Source organism: Mustelus asterias, chromosome 21 (assembly GCF_964213995.1).
Source record: "Mustelus asterias chromosome 21, sMusAst1.hap1.1, whole genome shotgun sequence".
In the NCBI taxonomy this organism is placed as follows: domain Eukaryota; kingdom Metazoa; phylum Chordata; class Chondrichthyes; order Carcharhiniformes; family Triakidae; genus Mustelus; species Mustelus asterias.
In genome coordinates this window covers 10,260,808-10,282,011 of record NC_135821.1, presented here as the reverse complement: position 1 = coordinate 10,282,011, position 21,204 = coordinate 10,260,808, and the positions used below count along the sequence as shown (strand labels likewise).

The window sequence follows — 21,204 nt, the reverse complement described above, 5'->3', positions numbered from 1 at the left end:
AAAAGCTCCTAGATCGGTTCAGTTCACAGCAAGGTCCCTCTCCTACGTGCTAACTGACGTCTAACCTCTGGCCAAGGCCCCACGTGAGGTCCCTAAAACCCAACAGACTCGTCCTCGCATCCCAAGCAGCTGTTTATATTCCCTACGCATTGGGCTGTCTTTTTGTTATCCCAGAGTTTTGGTTTAACAGCAGTTCTTCCTTCTTGTCAGACTGTGAACCCAGGATCAATTAGCATTAGCAACTTGAGATATTTGTAAGTTCACCAGAACATGGAATGTGTATCGAGTTACACAGAAAGCACAACATGGCTACACAATAATCTCTCCCTCAATGTCACTAAAACGAAGGAGATTGTTATTGACTTCAGGAAGCGCAGTGGAGAACCTGCCCCTGTCTACATCAAAGGGGATGAAGTAGAAATGGTCGAAAGCTTCAAATTTCTAGGTGTCCAGATCACCAACAACCTGTCCTGGTCCCCCCATGCCGACACTATAGTTAAGAAAGCCACCAACGCTGCTACTTTCTCAGGAGGCAAAGGAAATTTGGCATGTCCGCTACGATTCTCACCAACTTTTACAGATGCACCATAGAAAGCATTCTTTCTGGTTGTATCACAGCTTGGTATGGCTCCTGCTCTGCCCAAGACCACAAGGAACTACAAAGGGTCGTGAATGAAGCCCAATCCATCACGCAAACCAGCCTCCCATCCATTGACTCTGTCTACACTTCCCGAAGTCTCGGAAAAACAGCTAGCATAATTAAGGACCCCACACACCCCGTCGGGAAAAAGATACAAAAGTCTAAAATCACGTATCAACCGACTCAAGAACAGCTTCTTCCCTGCTGCCATCAGACTTTTGAATGGACCTACCTTATATTAAGTTGATCTTTCTCTACACCCTAGCTATGACTGTAACACTACATTCTGCAGCCTCTCCTTTCCTTCTCCCCTGTGCACTTTATGAATGGTATGCTTTGTCTTCTGTGTCCACGTAGTCCCCAATTCCTTGTATTCCTTTATTCCATCAACCCCTATCTAATCTGTTCCTCAATGTTTGTTGTCTCAGTTTTCAACATTCTGGAGGGTTACCATTGACCAGAAACTGAACTGGACCCAGCCATATAAATACACGGACTACCAGAGCAGGTCAGAGGCTGGGAATACTGCAGCGAGTAACTCACCTCCTGACTCCCCAAAGCCTGTCCCCCATCTACAAGGCACAAATCAGGAGTGTGATGGAATACTCCCCACTTGCCTGGATGGGTGCAGTTCCAACAACACTCAAGAAGCTCGACACCATCCAGGATAAAGCAACCCCGCTTGATTGGCACCACATCTACAAACATCCACTCCCTCCACCACCGACGCTCAGTAGCAGCAGTGTGTACTATCTACAAGATGCACTGCAGCAACTCACCAAAGATCCTTAGACAGCACCTTCCCAACCCATGACCTCTACCAACTAGAAGGACAAGGGCGGCAGATACATGGGGAACACCACCACCTGCAAGTTCCCCTCCAAGCCACTCACCACCCTGACTTGGAAATATATCGGCCGTTCCTTCACAGTCGCTGGGTCAAAATCCTAGAATGCTCTCCCTAACAGCACAGTGGGTGTACCTACATCACATGGACTGCAGTTCAAGATGGCAGCTCACCACCACCTCCTCAAGGGGCAATTAAGGATGGGCAATTGATGCTGGCCAAGCCAGCGACACCCACGCCCTGTAAAAGAATGAAAAAACTCACTAAATTCACCAGTGCAATCCACAGCCTGGTAAAAACCCCAGTGCGGATAAAGCTTCTCCTGCTCCCTCCCCTCCACTCCCAATTTAACCGGATGTGCTCCTCTCCCCAGCCCTCCCCACCACCTCCCAAGCTCATCATGCTCTCTGTAATTCACGTACACAGCCCGTGAACACAAAGCCATGGTTGTGAAGCACTGCCCTGTGAAACGAGGCTTGGCTGCACCAAAAGCCACGAGATGCTGCTGCTTTAGCCAAAACATCCACCCAAAAGGCACGGGCTGTTTGTGCAGCCCGACATCTTCAATCAGGCTCCACACCCAGTTACAATCATAGAGTCCCTACAGCGCAGAAACAGGCCATTCAGCCCATCGAGACTGAACCGACCACAATCCCACCCAGGCCCTATCCCCGTAACCCCACGTATTGACCCTGACACTAAGGGGCAATTTAGCACGGCCGATCCACCGAACCTGCACATCTTTGGACTGTGGGAGGAAACCGGAGGAAACCCACGCAGACACGGGGAGAATTCCCATTTGTAGAGTACACAGGGGAGAAGGAAAGGTGAGGGTGCAGGATATAGTGTTACAGTCACTTTTTGATTTGATTTGCTTTATTATTGTCACATGTATTAGCATACATTGAAAAGTATTGTTTCTTGCGCGCTATACAGACAGAGCATACCGTTCATTGAGATGTCTGTGTGGCAAACTCCACGCAGACAGTCACCCGAGGCTGGAATTGAACCCGGGCTAACCACTGTGCCACCATGCCACACAGGTCACACGTGTAAAGTCAGCCAAGAGCGAGAGAACGATATCAGCCCACATAATGTAATACAGTTCTTAAACACCCCAGACTGAAGGAACATGCATATAAAAACAAACAGTGGCTTTAGTATTTTTTAATTTGATTTGATTTATTATTGTCACATGTATTGGGATACAGTGAAAAGTATTGTTTCTTGCGCGCTATACAGACAAAGCATACCGTACATAGAGAAGGAAAGGAGAGAGTGCAGAATGTAGTGTTACAGTCAAAGCTAGGGTGTAGAGAAAGATCAACTTGATGCAAGGTAGGTCCATTCAAAAGTCTGATGGCAGCAGGGAAGAAGCTGTCCTTGAGTCGGTCGGTACGTGACCTCAGACTTTTGCATTTTTTTTCCTGACGGAAGAAGGTGGAAGAGAGAATGTCCGGGGTGCGTGGGGATCCTTAATTATGCTGGCTGCTTTGCCGAGGCAGCGGGAAGTGTAGACAGAGTCAATGGATGGGAGGCTGGTTTGCGTGATGGACTGAGCTTTGTTCACGATCCTTTGGAGTTCCTTGCGGTCTTGGGCGGAGCAGGAGTCATACCAAGCTGTGATACAACCAGAAAGAATGCTTCCTATGGTGCATCTGTAAAAGTTGGTGAGAGTCGTAGCGGACATGCCAAATTTCTTTAGTCTTCTGAGAAAATCAAGGCGTTGGTGGGGCATCAGTATTAGCATTATGCTGGCTGCTTTTCCGAGGCAGCGGGAAGTGTAGACAGAGTCAATGGATGGGAGGCTGGTTTGCCTGATGGATTGGGCTACATTCACGACCTTTTGTAGTTCCTTGCGGTCTTAGGCAGAGCAGGAGCCATATCAAGCTGTTATACAACCAGAGAGAATGCTTTCTATGGTGCATCTGTAAAAGTTGCATTAGGTATTTGAATCTCATTATATGTCCATGTTATTGGTATTGGGGGATTCAGTGATGGTAGTGCCATTAAATGTCAAGATGCAATGGTTAGATCCTCTCTTGTTGGAGATGGTCACTGCCTGGCACTTGTGTGGCGCGAATGTCACTTGTCAGCCCAAGTCTGGATATTGTCCAGGTCTTGCTGCGTTTGGACATGGCCTGCCTCAATACCTGAGGAGTCATGAATGATGTTGAACTTTGTGCAATCATCGGCGAACATCCCCACTTCTGACCTTATGATGGAAGGAAGGTCATTGATGAAGCAGCTGAAGATGGTTGGATCTAGGACACTCCCCTGAGGAACCATGCAGTGATGTCTTGGAGCTGAGATGATTGACCTCCAAGTAGCACAACCATCTCCCTTTGTGCCAGGAATAACTCCAACCAGTGGAGGGGTTTTCCCCCTGATTCCATTGACTCTATAGGACTCCTTGATGCCACACTCAGTCAAATGCTGCCTCGATGTCAGGGGTAGTCACTCTCACCTCACCTCTGGAGTTTGTCTCTTTTGTCCGTGTTTGAACCAAGGCTGTAATGAGGTCCGGAGCTGAGTGACCCTGGCAGAACCCAAACTGAGCGTCACTGAGCAGGTTATTGCTGAGTAAGTGCTGCTTGATAGCGCTGTCGATGACCCCTTCCATCACTTTACTGATGATCGAGAGTAGACTGATTGGGCGGTAATTGGCCAGGTTGGATTTGTCCTGCTTTTTGAGGACAGGACATACCTGGGCAATTTTGTACGTTGTTGGTAGATGCCAGTGTTATAGTTGTACTGGAACAGTGAACTATGATACTGAGCTCAGCAAGTTTTTTAGGCTAACTTGTTAGTGTCACAAGTAGGCTGACATTAACACTGCAATGAAGTTACAGCGAAAATCCCCTAGTCGCCACATTCCTGTTCGGGTACACAGGGAGAATTTAGCACGGCCAATGCACCTAACCAGCACGTCTTTCGGACTGTGGGAGGAAACCGGAGCACCCGGAGGAAACTCATGCAGACACAGGGAAAAGGTGCAGATTCCGCACAGACAGTGACCCAAGCCGGGAATCGAACCCAGGTCCTTGGCGCTGTGAGGCAGCAGCGCTAACCACTGTGCCACCATGCCGCCCCAACAGACGGCTAAAAAAAAGAACTTGCATTTATATATCCCCCTTCATATCCCAAAATGCTTCACAGCTGATGAAGTACTTGTGTAGAAGTGTTATAATTGTTGCAAAGCAGGAAACTCAGCAGTCAATTTGCACACAGCGAGATCCCACAATCAGCAGTGCGAGGATCTATTTACCGTATCGCTGGGAAAATGACTTCTGGCCAGGAAACTGAGGAGAACTTCCATGTTCCTCTTCAAATTACTGTCATGGGATCTTATTCACTGAGATCATAGAATCATAGAATCCCTACAGTGCAGAAGGAGGCCATTCAGACCATCGAATCTGCACTGACCACAATCCCACCCAGGCCCTATCCCTGTAACTCCCATACATTTACCCTGCTAATCCCCCTGACACTAAGGGGCAATTTAGCATGGCCAATCCACCTAACCTGCAGATCGTTGGACTGTGGGAGGAAACCGGAGCACCCGGAGGAAACCCAAGCAGACACGGGGAGAACGTGCAAACTCCACACAGACAGTGACCCAAGCCGGGAATCGAACCCGGGTCCCTGGCGCTGCGAGGCAGCAGTGCTAACCACAGTGCCACCGTGCCGCCCCCGCGATGAGGGAGAACGACGGAGCCTTGGAGTAACACCTCCCAGGGGGTGGCGCTCTTTCTAATATTCATTCATGGGATGTGGACGTCACTGGCAAGGCCAGAAATTATTGTCCATCCCAATCGCCCTGAAGGAGGTGGTGAGCCACCCCCTGGAACCGCTGCAGTCCATGTGGATATGCACCCAAAGTGCTGTTAGGGAGGGAGTTCTAAGATATGGAGCTGCTGGCACTGCAGCACTCCCCTTGCACTGCGCTGGAGTGTCAGGTTTAGTTTTAAAGTTTATTTATTAATGTCGCAAGTCAGCTTATATTAACACCGTAATGAAGTTACTGTGAAAATCTCCTAGTCGCCACACACCGCCGCCTGTTCGGGTACACAGAGGGAGAATTTGGTACGGCCGATCCATCTAACCAGCCCATCTTTCGGACTGTGGGAGGAAACCGGAGCACCCAGAGGAAACCCACGCAGACACGGGGAGAACATGCAGACTCCGCACAGACAGTGACCCAAGCCGGGAATCGAACCCGGGTCCCTGGCACTGTGAGGCAGCAGTGCTAATCACTGCTACCGTGCCACCCCATGAAGTAGGACCTACATATATGATGTTCCAACTCAATAGCAAGAGTACAAACACCTGAACCACAATATCGCGTGCTTAGACCAGTATTGTACGCAATATACTCACATTGTTACCAGCACCACCTTAACTCATTGCAGGAGTTCCTCCGGGTGCTCCGGTTTCCTCCCACAGTTTGAAAGACGTGCTGGTTAGGGTGCATTGGCCGTGCTAAATTCTCCCTCTGTGTACCCGAACAGGCGCCGGAGTGTGGCGACTGGGGGATTTTCACAGTAACTTCATTGCAGTGTTAATGTAAGCCTACTTGTGACGAATAAATAAACTTTTTTTTACATAAATACAAACACAAACTCAAATATTAAGAATTCAAAGTAACAATGAACTCGTTTAAGGGACTGTGTCCGATAGTTTGGAACTGAATTTTTTTGATCTGATTTATTATTGTCACATGTATTAACATACAGTGAAAAGTATTGTTTCTTGCGCGCTATACAGACAAAGCATACCGTTCATAGAGAAGGAAAGTCGAGGGTGCAGAATGTAGTGTTACAGTCATCGCTAGGGTGTAGAGAAAGATCAACTTAATAGAAGGTAGGTCCATTCAAAAGTCTGACAGCAGCAGGGAAGGAGCTGTTCTTGAGTTGATTGGTACATGACCTCAGACTTTTGTATCTTTTTCCCGACGGAAGAAGGTGGAAGAGAGAATGTCCGGGGTGCATGGGGTCCTTAATTATGTTGGCTGCTTTGCCGAGGGAAGTGTAGACAGAGTCAATGGATGGGAGGCTGGTTTGCGTGATGGATTGGGCTACATTCACAACCTTTTGTAGTTTCGTGTGGTCTTGGGCAGAGCAGGAGCCATACCAAGCTGTGATACAACTAGAAAGAATGCTTTCTGTGGTGCATCTGTAAAAGTTGTATTAGGTGTTTGAATCACCTTTTGGTTATTTTAGAGGGTGTGGGTAGACAATGGCTAAATGGCAACATTACTCCTTCAGAAGCCGGGTGCAGTAGCGTTGCCAACTCCTCCAGGATTGGCCTGAAGTCTCCAGGAATTCAAGGTCAATCTCCCAGATGTGTGACCCTGGAGAAAAAAACCATCGGATCATCAAAAAGGATTTTAGAAAATTAAACATTTCTCTTTACCAGATATAAAAATGTTGAAAATGGACGGGAAAAAGATTGTTTGTCTGACAGAGAACCATCATCCACGTTGACACAGTGGTTAGCACTGCGGCCTCACAGCGCCAGGGACTCGGGTTCGATTCCCGGCTTGGGTCACTGTCTGTGTGGAGTCTTGCACGTTCTCCCCGTGTCTGTGTGGGTTTCCTCCGGATGCTCCGGTTTCCTCCCACAGTCCAAAGATGTGTAGGTTGGGGGTAAATGTGTGGGGTTGCATGGTATGCCGGGGTAAGAGTTGGTGCAGGCTCGATGGGCTGAATGGCCTCCTTCTGCACTGTAGGGATTCTAAGATTCTGTAAATACATTGAATCACAAGTGGCAACTCCAGGCAGTGCCATGTCCTGGCAGGAGAGGGCAGCACGATGGGCTGAAGGGCCACCATCTGCCCTACAACAACCCTGCAATTCTGTTTTTATTTATTTTTTCAAAACAGATTGGCCATGCTAAATTACCCCTTAGTATCCCAGGATGTGTGGGTTAGGTGGATTGGCCATGGGAAATGTGTGAGGTTAGGGGGATAGGGCAGGGGAGAGGGCCTGGACGAGACACTCTGTCAGAGAACCAGTACAAAGTTGATGGGTTGAATGGCCTCCTTCTGCACTGTAAGGATTCTATGATTTTATTTCAGAAAAGAAGGGGTGGCACGGTGGTGGAGGGGTTAGCACCGCAGCCTCACAGCGCCAGGGAGCTGGGTTCAAATCCAGCCTCAGTTCACTGTCTGTGTGGAATCTACACGTTCTCCCCGTGTCTGCGTGGGTTTTCTTCGGGTGCTCCGGATTCCTCCCACAGTCGAAAAGACATGTTGGTTAGGCGAATTGGCCATGCTAAATTGCTGTTTAGTGTCAAAAGATATGCGGATTAGGTGGATTGGCCATGCTAAATAGTCCCTTAGTGTCCAAAGATGTGCAGGTTAGGTGGATTGGCCATGCTAAATTGCCCCTTAGTGTCCAAATATGTGCAGGTTAGGTGGATTGGCCATGCTAAATTGCCCCTTAGTGTCCAAAGATGTGCAGGTTAGGTGGATTGGCCATGCTAAATTGCCCCTTAGTGTCCAAATATGTGCAGGTTAGGTGGATTGGCCATGCTAAATTGCCCCTTAGTGTCCAAAGATGTGCAGGTTAGGTGGATTGGCCATGCTAAATTGCCCCTTAGTGTTCAAAGATGTGTAGATTAGGTGGATTGGCCATGCTAAATTGCCCCTTAGTGCCCAAATATGTGCAGGGTAGGTGGATTGGCCATGCTAAATTGCCCCTTAGTGCCCAAATATGTACAGGGTAGGTGGATTGGCCTTGCTAAATTGCTCCTTAGTGTCCAAAGATGTGCAGGTTAGGTTGAAGGGCCATGATAAATTGCCCCTAGTGTCAGGGGGATTAGCAGAGTAAATGAGGGTTACAGGCTAAATTACCCTTTGGTGTCCCAGGATGTGTGGGTTAGGTGGATTGGCCATGGGAAATGTATGGGGTTCGGGGGATAGGGCAGGGGAGAGGGCCTGACTGAGACACTCGGGAGAGAACTGATACAAATTCGATGGGCTGAGTGGCCTCCTTCTGCACTGTAAGGATTCTATAATTTTATTTCAGAAAAGAAGGGGGCGGCATGGTAGTGCAGTGGTTAGCACCGCAGCCTCACAGCGCCAGGGAGCCGGGTTTGATTGAGGGTTCCCGGATGGAAGCTTAATTTTAAAAAGGAGCAGATTGCAGGGAATCGAACCTGCGTCCCTGGCACTGTGGGGCAGCAGTGCTAACCACTGCAATTTATCATGGCTCTTCAACCTAACCCGCACATCTTTGGACACTAAGGGCCAATTTAGCATGGCCAATCCACCTACCCTGCACATCTTTGGACACAAAGGATCACTGTCTGTGCAGAGTCTGTATGTCCTCCCCATGTCTGCGTGGGTTTCCTCCATGTGCTCCTGTTTCCTCCCACTGCCAGGGCCTAGGTGGGATTGTAGTCGGTGCAGACTCGATGGGCTGAATGGCCTCTTCCCGTACTGCAAGGACTTTATGATTCTGAGAACAGTGGAGGGACTGAAGCCTCTCAACCTTGTCTCCGTAAAGACTTCCCCCCTGCTTTTATTGGCGACCACACATATAGTAATCTTCAAGCTGGGGCCAGGGAAGGAGAGGGTTAAACTGGGACTGGGTGTCACTGAGGGTTCCCGGATGGAAGCTTAATTAAAAAAAGGAGCAGATTGCAGGATTACCCAAAGAGCTGACTGAAGCTGGATTGGCAGAGAGGGGGAGCAGTAGAGAGAGAAAGAGAGAGGAGAATGATGCTGGTACCAGGATATTAGGATAACCTCCATCAGTTGTCTCACCCAGGGTCTTGGGGAGGGTGGGGGGTGGTGGTGGGGGGGGGGTGGGGGGAAAAAAGGTGGCGGCTTGAGGGATAATCATTTTTTTTTGGGGGGGGGGGGGGTGGTTTGGGGGACGGAAAGAAAAGAGTCTTATGCATTTTTCTCCTCACCAAGAAGACTCAAAGCACAGTTCCACCCTAAGGAAAGGAGAGGTGAAAACGAGACAATGACAACGTCTGCAAAAGAGGCAGGTTGTACACAATATGTGGGACCGTACCGGCTGGAAAAGACACTGGGGAAAGGACAAACAGGTTTGCAATCATTTTTAACCAGGGGATGCTCTGCACAGGATAAATATGTACAAACACAAGACAATACACTTGTCTGAGGGGAGGGAGGGGAGGTTCGAGTGGAGCTACCAGAGAAGGAGGGAAGGCAGATCATTGAATCTAATGTGTTTCTCTTTTTTTTCCCGCATAAAGCCTTCATTGTCTTTGCTGTGGCATTTTAAAACATTTTATTTATTGATGATGGGTTTGTGACTTGCTGTGTGGGGGGGGGGGGGGGGGGTGGTTTATTTCTCTGCCTTATTCCCAGGGTCTGGGGGGGGTCAAATTTGCAACAAAAAAAAAAATAGGTGGTGGTGGTGAGGGAAAAAGACTTTGTGCTGGCAGATTTTAACATCTCATTCTGTTCCTTCTTAAATCTACCTGGGTTTTTTATTGTTTAAAGGGCTGTGACAGTCTCTCTCTCTCTCTCACACACACACATACAGGGATGCTGTGGAATAAAAGGGAGGGTTTTTAAAGCTTGCGCGGTTTAAATAGAACTTCAATGCCCAGCTTGCATTTATGTCATGCTTTGCACGTCTGTTCTTTTTCGTGGGGAGAGTGGGGTTTGTTGGGGGGTGCGGGGGGGGTTCTCACGATCTCTGGCGGTGGGCAGTTGCACCCGTCGCTGGGTCTTCTCAATACCCAAGTGCCCCAGTTGGAAAGGAGTGACAATTGTCCATCTTCGAAGCCCTTCCCAAATAAATCACATCGCAAACCTGCAGCCGGGATTAACCCGAAAACCCGGAGAGATTTCCGCCCCAAAATACGAGTCAAATGGGCGGGAGTCAGGTTGTACTTTGTAAGGGGAGGGGGTGGCGGAAGATATTCCTTTTTTAAACCCCCTCCCACCACCACCCTCCAAGTTAGTGCAGGGAAGGAGCGGTGTATTGTCCTTTTTAATATAAAAGTCTTCTGTGTAAGGGTTGCAAGCCAAAGTGGGAGAGGGGGGGGGGGATTGGTTGGTGGTAGGGGATGCTTATTTTTTTCTGCTGCTGGTCCTGATGTTGTTTCCTTCCCCACCACCCCCTGGTCTGGTTGTCATTTGGAGCGGGGTGTGTGTGGGGTAGGGGGCGTGGGGTGGTGGGGTGGTGGGGGGGGGGGGGGGGGGTGGTTTGCTTGGTACTGTTTGTGAGCATTGATTGGAACTTGATTGCAGTATTGAGAGACCAAAGCGGGGTGCGTGTGTGTGTGTGTGGAGAGAGAAGGGGGGGGGGGGGGGGGGTTGGGGGGTGGAGAAAGCTCCCAGACGCAGCATTACAACACTGGGAAATGGACATGGTGCAGGCTGAGGGACTGGGATACAGGATGCAGCAAAAAAAAATATGAATAGCAGCAGATAACAGGCAGTGAGTGTATCACTATCGCAGGTCGAGTGTGAGCCATTCAGATACAGCATGCAGCGTGGAGGTTGTACCAGCGAGTTAGAGGATTTTATGCATTTATATCACACCCATGTTGTATCTGTGGCAATATGGGATGTTATAAACAAGTGTGTGTGTGTGTATAACATACCATGCTGTATCTGTCTGAATATACACAAGGGCGGTGCAGTGGTTAGCACTGCTGCCTCACAGCGCCAGGGACCCCGAGTTCTATTCCGGCCTCAGATGACTCTGTGTGGAGTTTTCACGTTCTCCCCAGTGCCTGAATATAGACAAGTGTATATATAACATACCATGCTGTATCCGTCAGTGGGATATGGGATAATATATACAGGTGTAATGTATATATAACATACCATGCTGTATCCGTCAGTGGGATATGGGATAATATATACAGGTGTAATGTATATATAACATACCATGCTGTATCTGTCAGTGGGATATGGGATAATATATACAGGTGTAATGTATATATAACATACCATGCTGTATCCGTCAGTGGGATATGGGATAATATATACAGGTGCAATGTATATATAACATACCATGCTGTATCCGTCAGTGGGATATGGGATAATATATACAGGTGTAATGTATATATAACATACCGTGCTGTATCTGTCAGTGGGATATGGGATAATATATACAGGTGTAATGTATATATAACATACCATGCTGTATCTGTCAGTGGGATATGGGATAATATATACAGGTGTAATGTACATATAACATACCATGCTGTATCTGTCAGTGGGATATGGGATAATATATACAGGTGTAATGTATATATAACATACCATGCTGTATCTGTCAGTGGGATATGGGGTAATATATACAGGTGTGTATATATAACATACCATGCTATATCTGTCAGTGGGATATGGGATTATGTATGCAGGTGTATGTATATATAACATACCATGCTATATCTGTCAGTGAGATATGGGATTATATATACAGGTGTGTATATATAACAAACAATGCTGTATCTATCAGTGGGATATGGGATAATATATACAGATGCATGTATATATAACATACCATGTTGTATCTGTCAGTGGGATATGGGATTATATATACAGGTTGTATATATAACATACTATGTTGTATCTGTCAGTGGGATATGGGATAATATATACAGGTTGTATATATAACATACCATGCTGTATTTGTCAGTGGATATGGGATAATATATACAGGTGTGTATATATAACATCCCATGTTGTATCTGTCAGTAGGATATGGGATAATATATGCAGGTGTGTATATATAACATACCATGCTGTATCTGTCAGTGGGATATGGGATTATTATATGTACAGGTGTGTATGTATAACATATCACGTTGTATCTGTTAGTGGAATATGGGATAATATATACAAATGTATCTGTAACATACAATGTTGTATCTGTCAGTGGGATATCAGATATCGTATACGAGAGTGTATATAAACCACACCATGCTGTATTGGTCAGGGGGATACAGCAGCACAGCGTTGCACCTTTATGGATACCAAATATATAGATGGGGCGGCACGGTGGCACAATGGTTAGCACTGCTGCCTCACAGCGCCAGGGACCCGGGTTCGATTCCCGGCTTGGGTCACTGTTCGTGTGGAGTCTGCACGTTCTCCCCGTGTCTGTGTGGGCCTTCTTCCGGGTGCTCTGGTTTTCTCCCACAATTAGGGTGCATTGGCCGTGCTAAATTCTCCCTCAGTGTTACCCGAACAGGCGCCGGAGTGTGGCGACTGGGGGATTTTCACAGTAACTTCATTGCAGTGTTAATGTAAGGCTACTTGTGACACTAATAAATGAATAAACTTTAGAAAGATCTGAAAAACGAGTAGATCTTTCTCTTATGGATGCGGGTTACAAAATCGCCCTCCAATTGAGGCTAACTTTGCAACCTCCCTTCTCTCCCCCGCCACCCTCGCGCCGCCCCCCCCCCCCCCCCCCCCACCGCCTCCCGATCCCACAAAGAGGATTTAAAGGTACAGGCCAGGCCTGTTATCTTGCTCATTAGAGATAATTATGTGGAGTTATGCTAGTAGTGTCTATTGGTACCTAATAATATTCACAGAATGCAGGACCTGTCAATGTGTAAGAGAAGTGGATCTGAAATATATAACCAACCTCTTGTTATTGTAATATTGAATATGTGTATTATATTCCGAGGAATGCATGTTCTGTTATTGGGATATTGAGCAATTATCAATTATTATAATCCATGATTTATAGGATTAGTCCTTGCCTGTCACACTTCAGGTGCCTTATACTAATTTCTCAGTTTCATTTGGGGTGTGGGTAGAATGTGTAAAAAAATAAAGGTCATTTGGAATGTCCATATAACTGCCAGAAATTACTGGAGCCACAATGTCTGCAACCTCATGACTGACCTTTTTGGTTTTTTAAAAAGAAAAGGACATAAGAACATAAGAACTAGGAGCAGGAGTAGGCCATCTGACCCCTCGAGCCTGCCCCGCCATTCAATAAGATCATGGCTGATCTTCTCGTGGACTCAGCTCCACTTACCTGCCCGCTCACCGTAACCCTTAATTCCTTTACTGTTCAAAAATTTATCTATCCTTGCCTTAAAAACATTCAATGAGGTAGCCTCAACTGCTTCACTGGGCAGGGAATTCCACAGATTCACAACCCTTTGGGTGAAAAAGTTCCTCCTCAACTCAGTCCCAAATCTACTTCCCCTTATTTTGAGGCCATGCCCCGTAGTTCTAGTTTCACCCGCCAGTGGAAACAACTTCCCTACTTCTATCTTATCTATTCCCTTCATAATCTTATATGTTTCTATAAGATCTCCCCTCATTCTTCTGAATTCCAATGAGTATAGCCCCAGTCTACTCAGTCTCTCCTCATAAGCCAACCCTCTCAGCTCTGGATCAATCTAGTGAATCTCCTCTGCACCTCCTCCAGTGCCAGTATATCCTTTCTCAACTAAGGAGACCAAAACTGTACACAGTACTCCAGGTGTGGCCTCAGCAGCACCTTATACAGCTGCAACATAATCTCGCTATTTTTAAACTCCAAAAGGGACTTGCATTTATATAGCGCCTTTCATGACCTCACGATGTCCCAAAAGCGCTTTACGCCCAATGAAGTACCTTTGGCGTGTGGTCAATTTGTGCACAGCAAGCTCCCACAAACAGCAAAGGGGTAATGAGCAGATCATTTGTTGGGATTGATGAAGACACTGGGGGAGAACATTCCAGATTTTCTTTGAGATAGTGGCCATGTGATGTCCTGCATCCGCCTGAGAGAGCAGATGGACAAAGCCTTGGCTTAACATCTCATCTGATAAGCACAGTTCTGACTTAAACATAGAAACTCGAGGCAGGTGTAGGCCATTCGGCCCTTCGAGCCTGCTCCACCATTAATTTTGATCATGACTGATCATCAAATTCAATATCCTGATCTCCCCCTTCCCCCCCATATCCCTCGACCCCTTTAGCACCCAAGAGCTATATCTAATTTCTTCTTGAAATCACACAACATTTTGGCCTCAGCTACTTTCTGTGGGAGTGAATTCCACACATTCACCACCCTCTGGGTGAAGAAATTTCTCCTCACCTCAGTCCTAAAACGTTTACCCCTTATAAATGCGAGGTTATACACTTTGGAGGAAATAATAACAAATGGGATTACTATCTCAATGGAAACAAATTAAAACATGCTACCGTGCAAAGGGACCTGGGGGTCCTTGTGCATGAGACGCAAAAGCCCAGTCTGCAGGTACAACAGGTGATCAAGAAGGCAAATGGGATGTTGGCCTATATTGCGAGGGGGATAGAATATAAAAGCAGGGATGTCTTGATGCACCTGTACAGGGCATTGGTGAGGCCGCAGCTGGAATACTGTGTGCAGTATTGGTCCCCTTATATGAGGAAGGATATATTGGCATTGGAGGGAGTGCAGAGAAGGTTCACCAGGTTGATACCGGAGATGAGGGGTTTGGATTATGAGGAGAGGCTGAGGAGATTGGGTTTGTACTCGTTGGAGTTCAGAAGGATGAGGGGGGATCTTATGGAGACTTATAAGATAATGCGGGGGCTGGATAGGGTGGAGGCGGAGAGATTCTTTCCACTTAGTAAGGAAGTTAAAACTAGAGGACACAGCCTCAAAATAAAGGGGGGTCGGTTTAAGACAGAGTTGAGGAGGAACTTCTTCTCCCAGAGGGTGGTGAATCTCTGGAATTCTCTGCCCGCTGAGGTGATGGAGGCTACCTCGCTGAATATGTTTAAAGCGCGGATGGATGGATTCCTGATCGGTAAGGGAATTAAGGGTTATGGGGATCAGGCGGGTAAGTGGTACTGATCCACGTCAGATCAGCCATGATCTTATTGAATGGCGGGGCAGGCTCGAGGGGCTAGATGGCCTACTCCTGCTCCTATTTCTTATGTTCTTATCCTCAAACTATGACCCCTTGTTCTGGACATCCCCCAGACTTGCCCTTGAGCTCACCTAGTCTTTGCCTAACCCGGATGCAAATATGTTGGAAGCACCTGGATTGGGCGGTTGTCCTGTGAGGAATGGTTGGACAGGGTAGGCTGGTATCCACTAGAGTTTGGAAGAATAGGAGGCGACTTGATTAAAGCTTCTCAGATTCTGAGGGGTATTGAGAGGGTGGATGTGGAAAGGATGTTTCCTCTTGTGGGAGAACCTAGAACTATTGGCACTGTTTAAAAATAAGGGGTCACCCATTTAAAACAGAGATGAGAAAAAAAAATTTCTCTGAAGGTGGCAAGTCTTTGGAACTCTCTTCCTCGAAAGGCGGTGGAAGCAGAATCTTTGAATAGATAGATTCTTGATTATTAAGGAGGGTGAAAGGTTATCGGGGGGTCAGTGGGAATGTGGGGTTGAGATTACAATCAGATCAGCCACGATCTTATGGAATGTCGGAGCAGCCTCGAGAGGCCGAGTGGCCTACTCCTGAGGCTCACGAGAACGATCCTGGGAATGAAAAGCTTGACATATGAGGAGCGTTTGAGGACTCTGGGTCTCGATGGAGTTTAGAAGGATGAGGGGGGGATCTCAATGAAACTTACAGAATACTGAGAGGCCTGGACAGAGTGGACGTGGGGGAGATGTTTCCATTAGTCGGAGAGACTCGGATCCGAGGGCACAGCCTCAGAGTAAAGGGACAACCCTTTAGAACCGAGATGAGGAGGAATTTCTTCAGCCGGAGGGTGGTGAATCTTTGGAATTCATTGCCACAGAGGAGGCCGGGTCATGGAGTGTCTTTAAGACAGAGATAGCTAGGTCTGACCGCATCCGTGGAGAGAGAATAGAGCCAACCTTTCGAGTCTGGGTGAGAAACTTTGGCTCGATTCTCTCTCCACAGATGCCGTCAGACCTGCTGAAATTTTCCAGCATTTTCTGTTTTCTGTTTCTGATTCCAGCATCCGCAGGAATTTGCCTTTATCGTAGAGGTAGATAGGTTCTTGATTGGTAAGGGGATCAAAGGTTACAGGAAAAAGATGGGAGAAAGATTTTGCAACCCCTATCAGCCATGATTGAATGATGGAGCAGACTGGATGGGCCAAACGGCCTAATTCCGCTCCTATATCTTATGGTCCTGCTCCGAATTTGTAACCGCAGTTAGACTTTGAGCAGTGTATTAATATGTTGTATTTCTGCTCTTACGAGACAATGCGTCCTCTGGTACATCATGAGCTGTAACACTGGAGTTTGGCTAGTGTATGGAAACACTTGAAAATGCCCAGTCCAGTTTGGAGGATGTATGTTAGAAATATTGCTCAGAGTGAAAGGGAAGGCCTAAATTTCCAAGGCTCGTAATCTCTGGCAAACTACAAGCAGCAGATACACTTTTGTTTGATCTGTCAGGGGAGTGTGGTCATGGCTCAGTGGGTCACTCTCTCGGCCCTGCGTCAGTCGATTCCCGTCCCACTCCAGTGAGATACCGAGGGAGATCCGCACTGTCTGAGGCACCACCTTTCAGAATGAGAGGTTGAGCCAAGTCTTGGATCTAAAATGATCTATTTTTTTAGGGAGAAAAAAAACAGTTAGCTGTGCTGAAGTGTGATATTTTAATACTTCTATGATAGGTTGAAATTAGCCTGGATAACTTGCACTTTCTATAACTGTCACACTGACCTTCTGTTGCACCTTCTCTGTCGTATTTTATTCCCAACACCCCTCACGTTATAAATAATCACCTTGACTTATTGTGAAAAAACTTAGAATCATTGAAACCCTACAGTGTAGGAAGAGGTCATTCGGCCCATCGAGCCTGCACCAACAATCCCACCCAGGCCCTATCCCCAAAAGACCACATATTTGCACTTCTAATCCCCTTGACACTAAGGGGCAATTTAGCATGACCAATCCGCCTAACCTGCACATCTTTGGTCAAAAAGGAGCAATTTAGCATGGCCAATCCTCCGAACCTGCACATCTTTGGACACTAAGGGACAATTTAACATGGCCAATCCACCTAACCTGCATATCTTTGGACACTAAGAGACAATTTAGCATGGCCAATCCTCCGAACCTGCACATCTTTGGACACTAAGGGACAATTTAGCATGGCCAATCCTCCGAACCTGCACATCTTTGGACACTAAGGGACAATTTAACATGGCCAATCCACCTAACCTGCATATCTTTGGACACTAAGAGACAATTTAGCATGGCCAATCCACCTAACCTGCACATCTTTGGTCAAAAAGGAGCAATTTAGCATGGCCAATCCACCTAACCTGCACATCTTTGGACACTAAGGGACAATTTAGCATGGCCAATCCACCTAAACTGCACATCTTTGGACACTAAGGAACAATTTAGCATGGCCAATCCTCCGAACCTGCACATCTTTGGACACTAAGGGACAATTTAGCATGGCCAATCCCCCTAACCTGCACATCTTTGGACACTAAGGAACAATTTAGCATGGCCAATCCTCCGAACCTGCACATCTTTGGACACTAAGGGACAATTTAGCACGGCCAATCCACCTAAACTGCACATCTTTGGACACTAAGGGACAATTTAGCATGGCCAATCCACCTAACCTGCACATCTTCAGACTGAGGGAGGAAACCCACGCAGACACGGGGAGAAGATGCAAACCCCACACAGACAGTGACCCAAGGCCGGAATTGAACCCTCGTCCCTGGCGCTGTGAGGCAGCAGTGCTAACCACTGCGCCACCGTGCCGCCCTTTGCATTTACATAGCACCCTTCATGACTTTCAGGACATGCTGAGGCGCTTCATTCCCAATGGAATACTTTTTGAAGTAATGTCGGAAACTGAAAGCCAGTTGGCGCACAGCAGGATCCCACCAGCAATCATGTGCTCACCAGTAATCTACTTCAGTGTTGAGAGCAGGACATTGAGGAGAATTCCCTCACTCTGTTTCAAAGCCGTGCCATGGGACCTTTAACATCCGTGTGATAAGCCGTGTGAAATGTGACCTTTCCAACAGTGCTGCACTCCCTCAGCACTCCTGCTCGAATCTTGGAGTGGGACTTGAACACACGACCTCTGACTTGGAGGCTGAAGTGCTCCCTATTGAACTAACCAGACACCCTACACAGCTGCGTGGGAGAGGCTTGTGTAGCTAATTCAAGAGAGTTTGGACTCTTGGATAAGATATCAGAGCATATCCAACCACACAGTGATAACGGTGCGTTGCTTTCTCTCTCTCTCCTTCTCTCTCTCTCCTTCTCTCTCTCTCCTTCTCTCCCTCTCTCCTCTTCCGCTCTCTTTGTCTTTTTCTCTCTCTTTAACTCTGTCACTCTCTTTTTCTCATTCTCTCTATCTATCTCTGTTTCTCTCTCATTCGCTCGCTCTCTTTCTGCCTGCTCTTTCCCTCCTCTCTCTCCTCCCTTTCCCTTGTTCTCTCTCTCCCTCTCTCGCTCCCTCACTCACTCTTTCTTTCTACCTCTCTTTCGCTCTCCCTCGCTCTCTCTGTTTCTCCCTCTTTCACTCTCTCCTCCTCCCTTTCCCTGCTCTTTTTCTCCCCCTTTCTCTCTCTTCCTCTCTCTCTCTCTCTATCTCCCCTTCTCTCTTTCTCCTGTGTTTTCCTTCACTCTTACTCTTTCTCTCTCGCTCCTTCTCTCTTTCTCTTTCACACTTTCTCTTACTCTTTCTTTCTCTCTTTCTCTTCCACTCTCGCTCTCCTTTGCTCTGTCTCTCTCTCTTTCTGTCTCCTCTCTCTCTCTCACACACTCTCTCACTTTTTCTGTTTCTCTTCCACTCTCGGTTTCTCTTGTTCTCTCAATCCCTTTCTCTCTCTCTCTCTCTTTCTGCCTCCTATTTCTCTGCTCACTGTTTCTCACTCTTTTTCTCTCCTTTTTTCTGTCTCTCTCTCGCTCTCTGCCTCCTGCCTTTCTCCTCTCTTTCTCTCGCTCTTTTTCTCCTTCCTTCGCTTTCTTTTGCTCTCTCCTCTCTTTCTTCCACTTTCTCTCACTCTCTTTCTCTCTTTTGCTTTTGGTCTGTCGCTCTCTCACTCGCTTTCTCATGACCTCCTCCTATTTATCTTCCCTTCTCTTTTTTCTCTTTCCCCAGCTCTCTCTCTCATTCCCTCTTTCGCTCTCTTTCTCTTTAATTCTCTTTTTCTTGTTCTCTCACTCTTTTGCTCTCTCTCACTCTCTTTTTACCTCCATCTCTTTCCTCTCTCTTGTCTCTCACTCTTTTTCTCTCCTCCACTTTTGTACTCTCTCTCCTCTCTTCGCTCTGTCTTTCTCTTTCCCTCTGTTTTTCCTTTCTCTTTCTCTTTCTCGCTCTCCTTTCTCTTTCTCTCTCTCTCTCTTTTCTTTTCCTTTCTCTTTCTCTCTCTCCTTTCTATCTCTCTCTCCTTTCTCGTGCTTTTTCTTTCTCTTTTCTTTCTCTTTCTCTCCTCTCTCCTTTATCTTCTTTCTCTTTCTTTCCATTCTCTCTCTCTCCTTTCTCTCTCTCTCTCTTTCTCTTTCTCTCTCTCCTTTCTCTTTCTCTCTCTTTCTCTCTCCTTTCTCTTTCTCTTTCTCTCTCTTTCTCTCTCTCCTTTCTCTTTCTCTCTCTTTCTCTCTCTCCTTTCTCTTTCTCTTTCTCTCTCTTTCTCTCTCTCTCTCCTTTCTCTTTCTCTCTCTCTCCTTTCTCTTTCTCTCTCATTCTCTCTCACCTTTCTCTCCTTTCTCGTTCTTTCTTTCTCCCTCTTTCTCTCTCTCTCCTTTATCTTCTCTTTCTCTTTCTTTCCTTTCTCTCTCCCTCCTCTCTCTTTCTCTCTCTCTCTCCTTTCTCTCACTCCCTCCTCTCTCTCTCTCTGTCTCTTTCTCTTTCTCTCTCTCTCTCTCCCTCTCTCTCCTCACCCCTTCCTCTCTCTCTCTCTCAGACACAAGTGCTGATAATTTGGTGGCTGGACCGCCCGCCACATCTCAGGGCCTCCGCCGCGCCACAGTTCACCTCCTTTTAAATAAGGAGGGGGAGAGACTGTCATTGGCTGCTGCTGTTTCTGACCTTCACGTAACTTGGTCTTTCCCCAGGCGAAGGAGTCGGGCGGTTTACATTGTAGACAGAACATTAGCAACATTAGTCAGCAATTAGCCTCAGAATGTGCCTGTTTAGACCATTGTATTTTGGCAGTAGCTTTGCAGCTAAACATCACAATCGTATGACAGTTTTAGTGGATAATGGCAGAGCAGGAGGGCTAAATGAATACTTGCAGCAGTTTGCACAATGGAAGAGGAGAATCTACTGCCAGAAACTAACTTGGGATTAGTGAAGGGAGAAGCAATACTGGGGACCCAATGGACAACAGTTAGAAATTTCTAAAGGCTTCACACAGCTTCCTCGCTTTTTTTACAATTCTCATTCCTTGATTTAGGGTGGCACGGTGGTTAGCACTGCTGCCCCTTAGCGCCAGGGGTCCGGGTTCAATTCCGGCCTTGAGTCACAGTCTGTGCAGAGTCTGCACGTTCTCCCCGTGTCTGCGTGGGTTTCCTCCGGGTTCTCCGGTTTCCTCCCACAGTCCAAAAGATGTGTAGGTTAGGTGCCTTGGCCATGCTAAATTGTCCCTTCGTGTCCAAAGATGTGTAGGTTAGGTGCCTTGGCCATGCTAAATTGTCCCTTCGTGTCCAAAGATGTGTAGGTTAGGTGCCTTGGCCATGCTAAATTGTCCCTTCGTGTCCAAAGATGTGTAGGTTAGGTGCCTTGGCCATGCTAAATTGTCCCTTCGTGTCCAAAGATGTGTAGGTTAGGTGCCTTGGCCATGCTAAATTGTCCCTTAGTATCGAAAGAT

General features: G+C 47.1%; 1 protein-coding gene across 1 annotated transcript in view; it reads left to right on the top strand.

Annotated features, from left to right (window-relative positions):
* Nucleotides 1–9,463: 9,463 nt before the first annotated feature.
* LOC144509116 (serine/threonine-protein kinase BRSK2-like) overlaps nt 9,464–21,204 on the top strand; it is a 191,863-nt gene continuing 180,122 nt past the window's right edge. The window contains exon 1 of the mRNA XM_078237486.1: nt 9,464–9,548. Within this exon, the coding sequence (XP_078093612.1) occupies nt 9,464–9,548 (85 nt within the window). The remainder of the gene's footprint in view (nt 9,549–21,204) is intronic.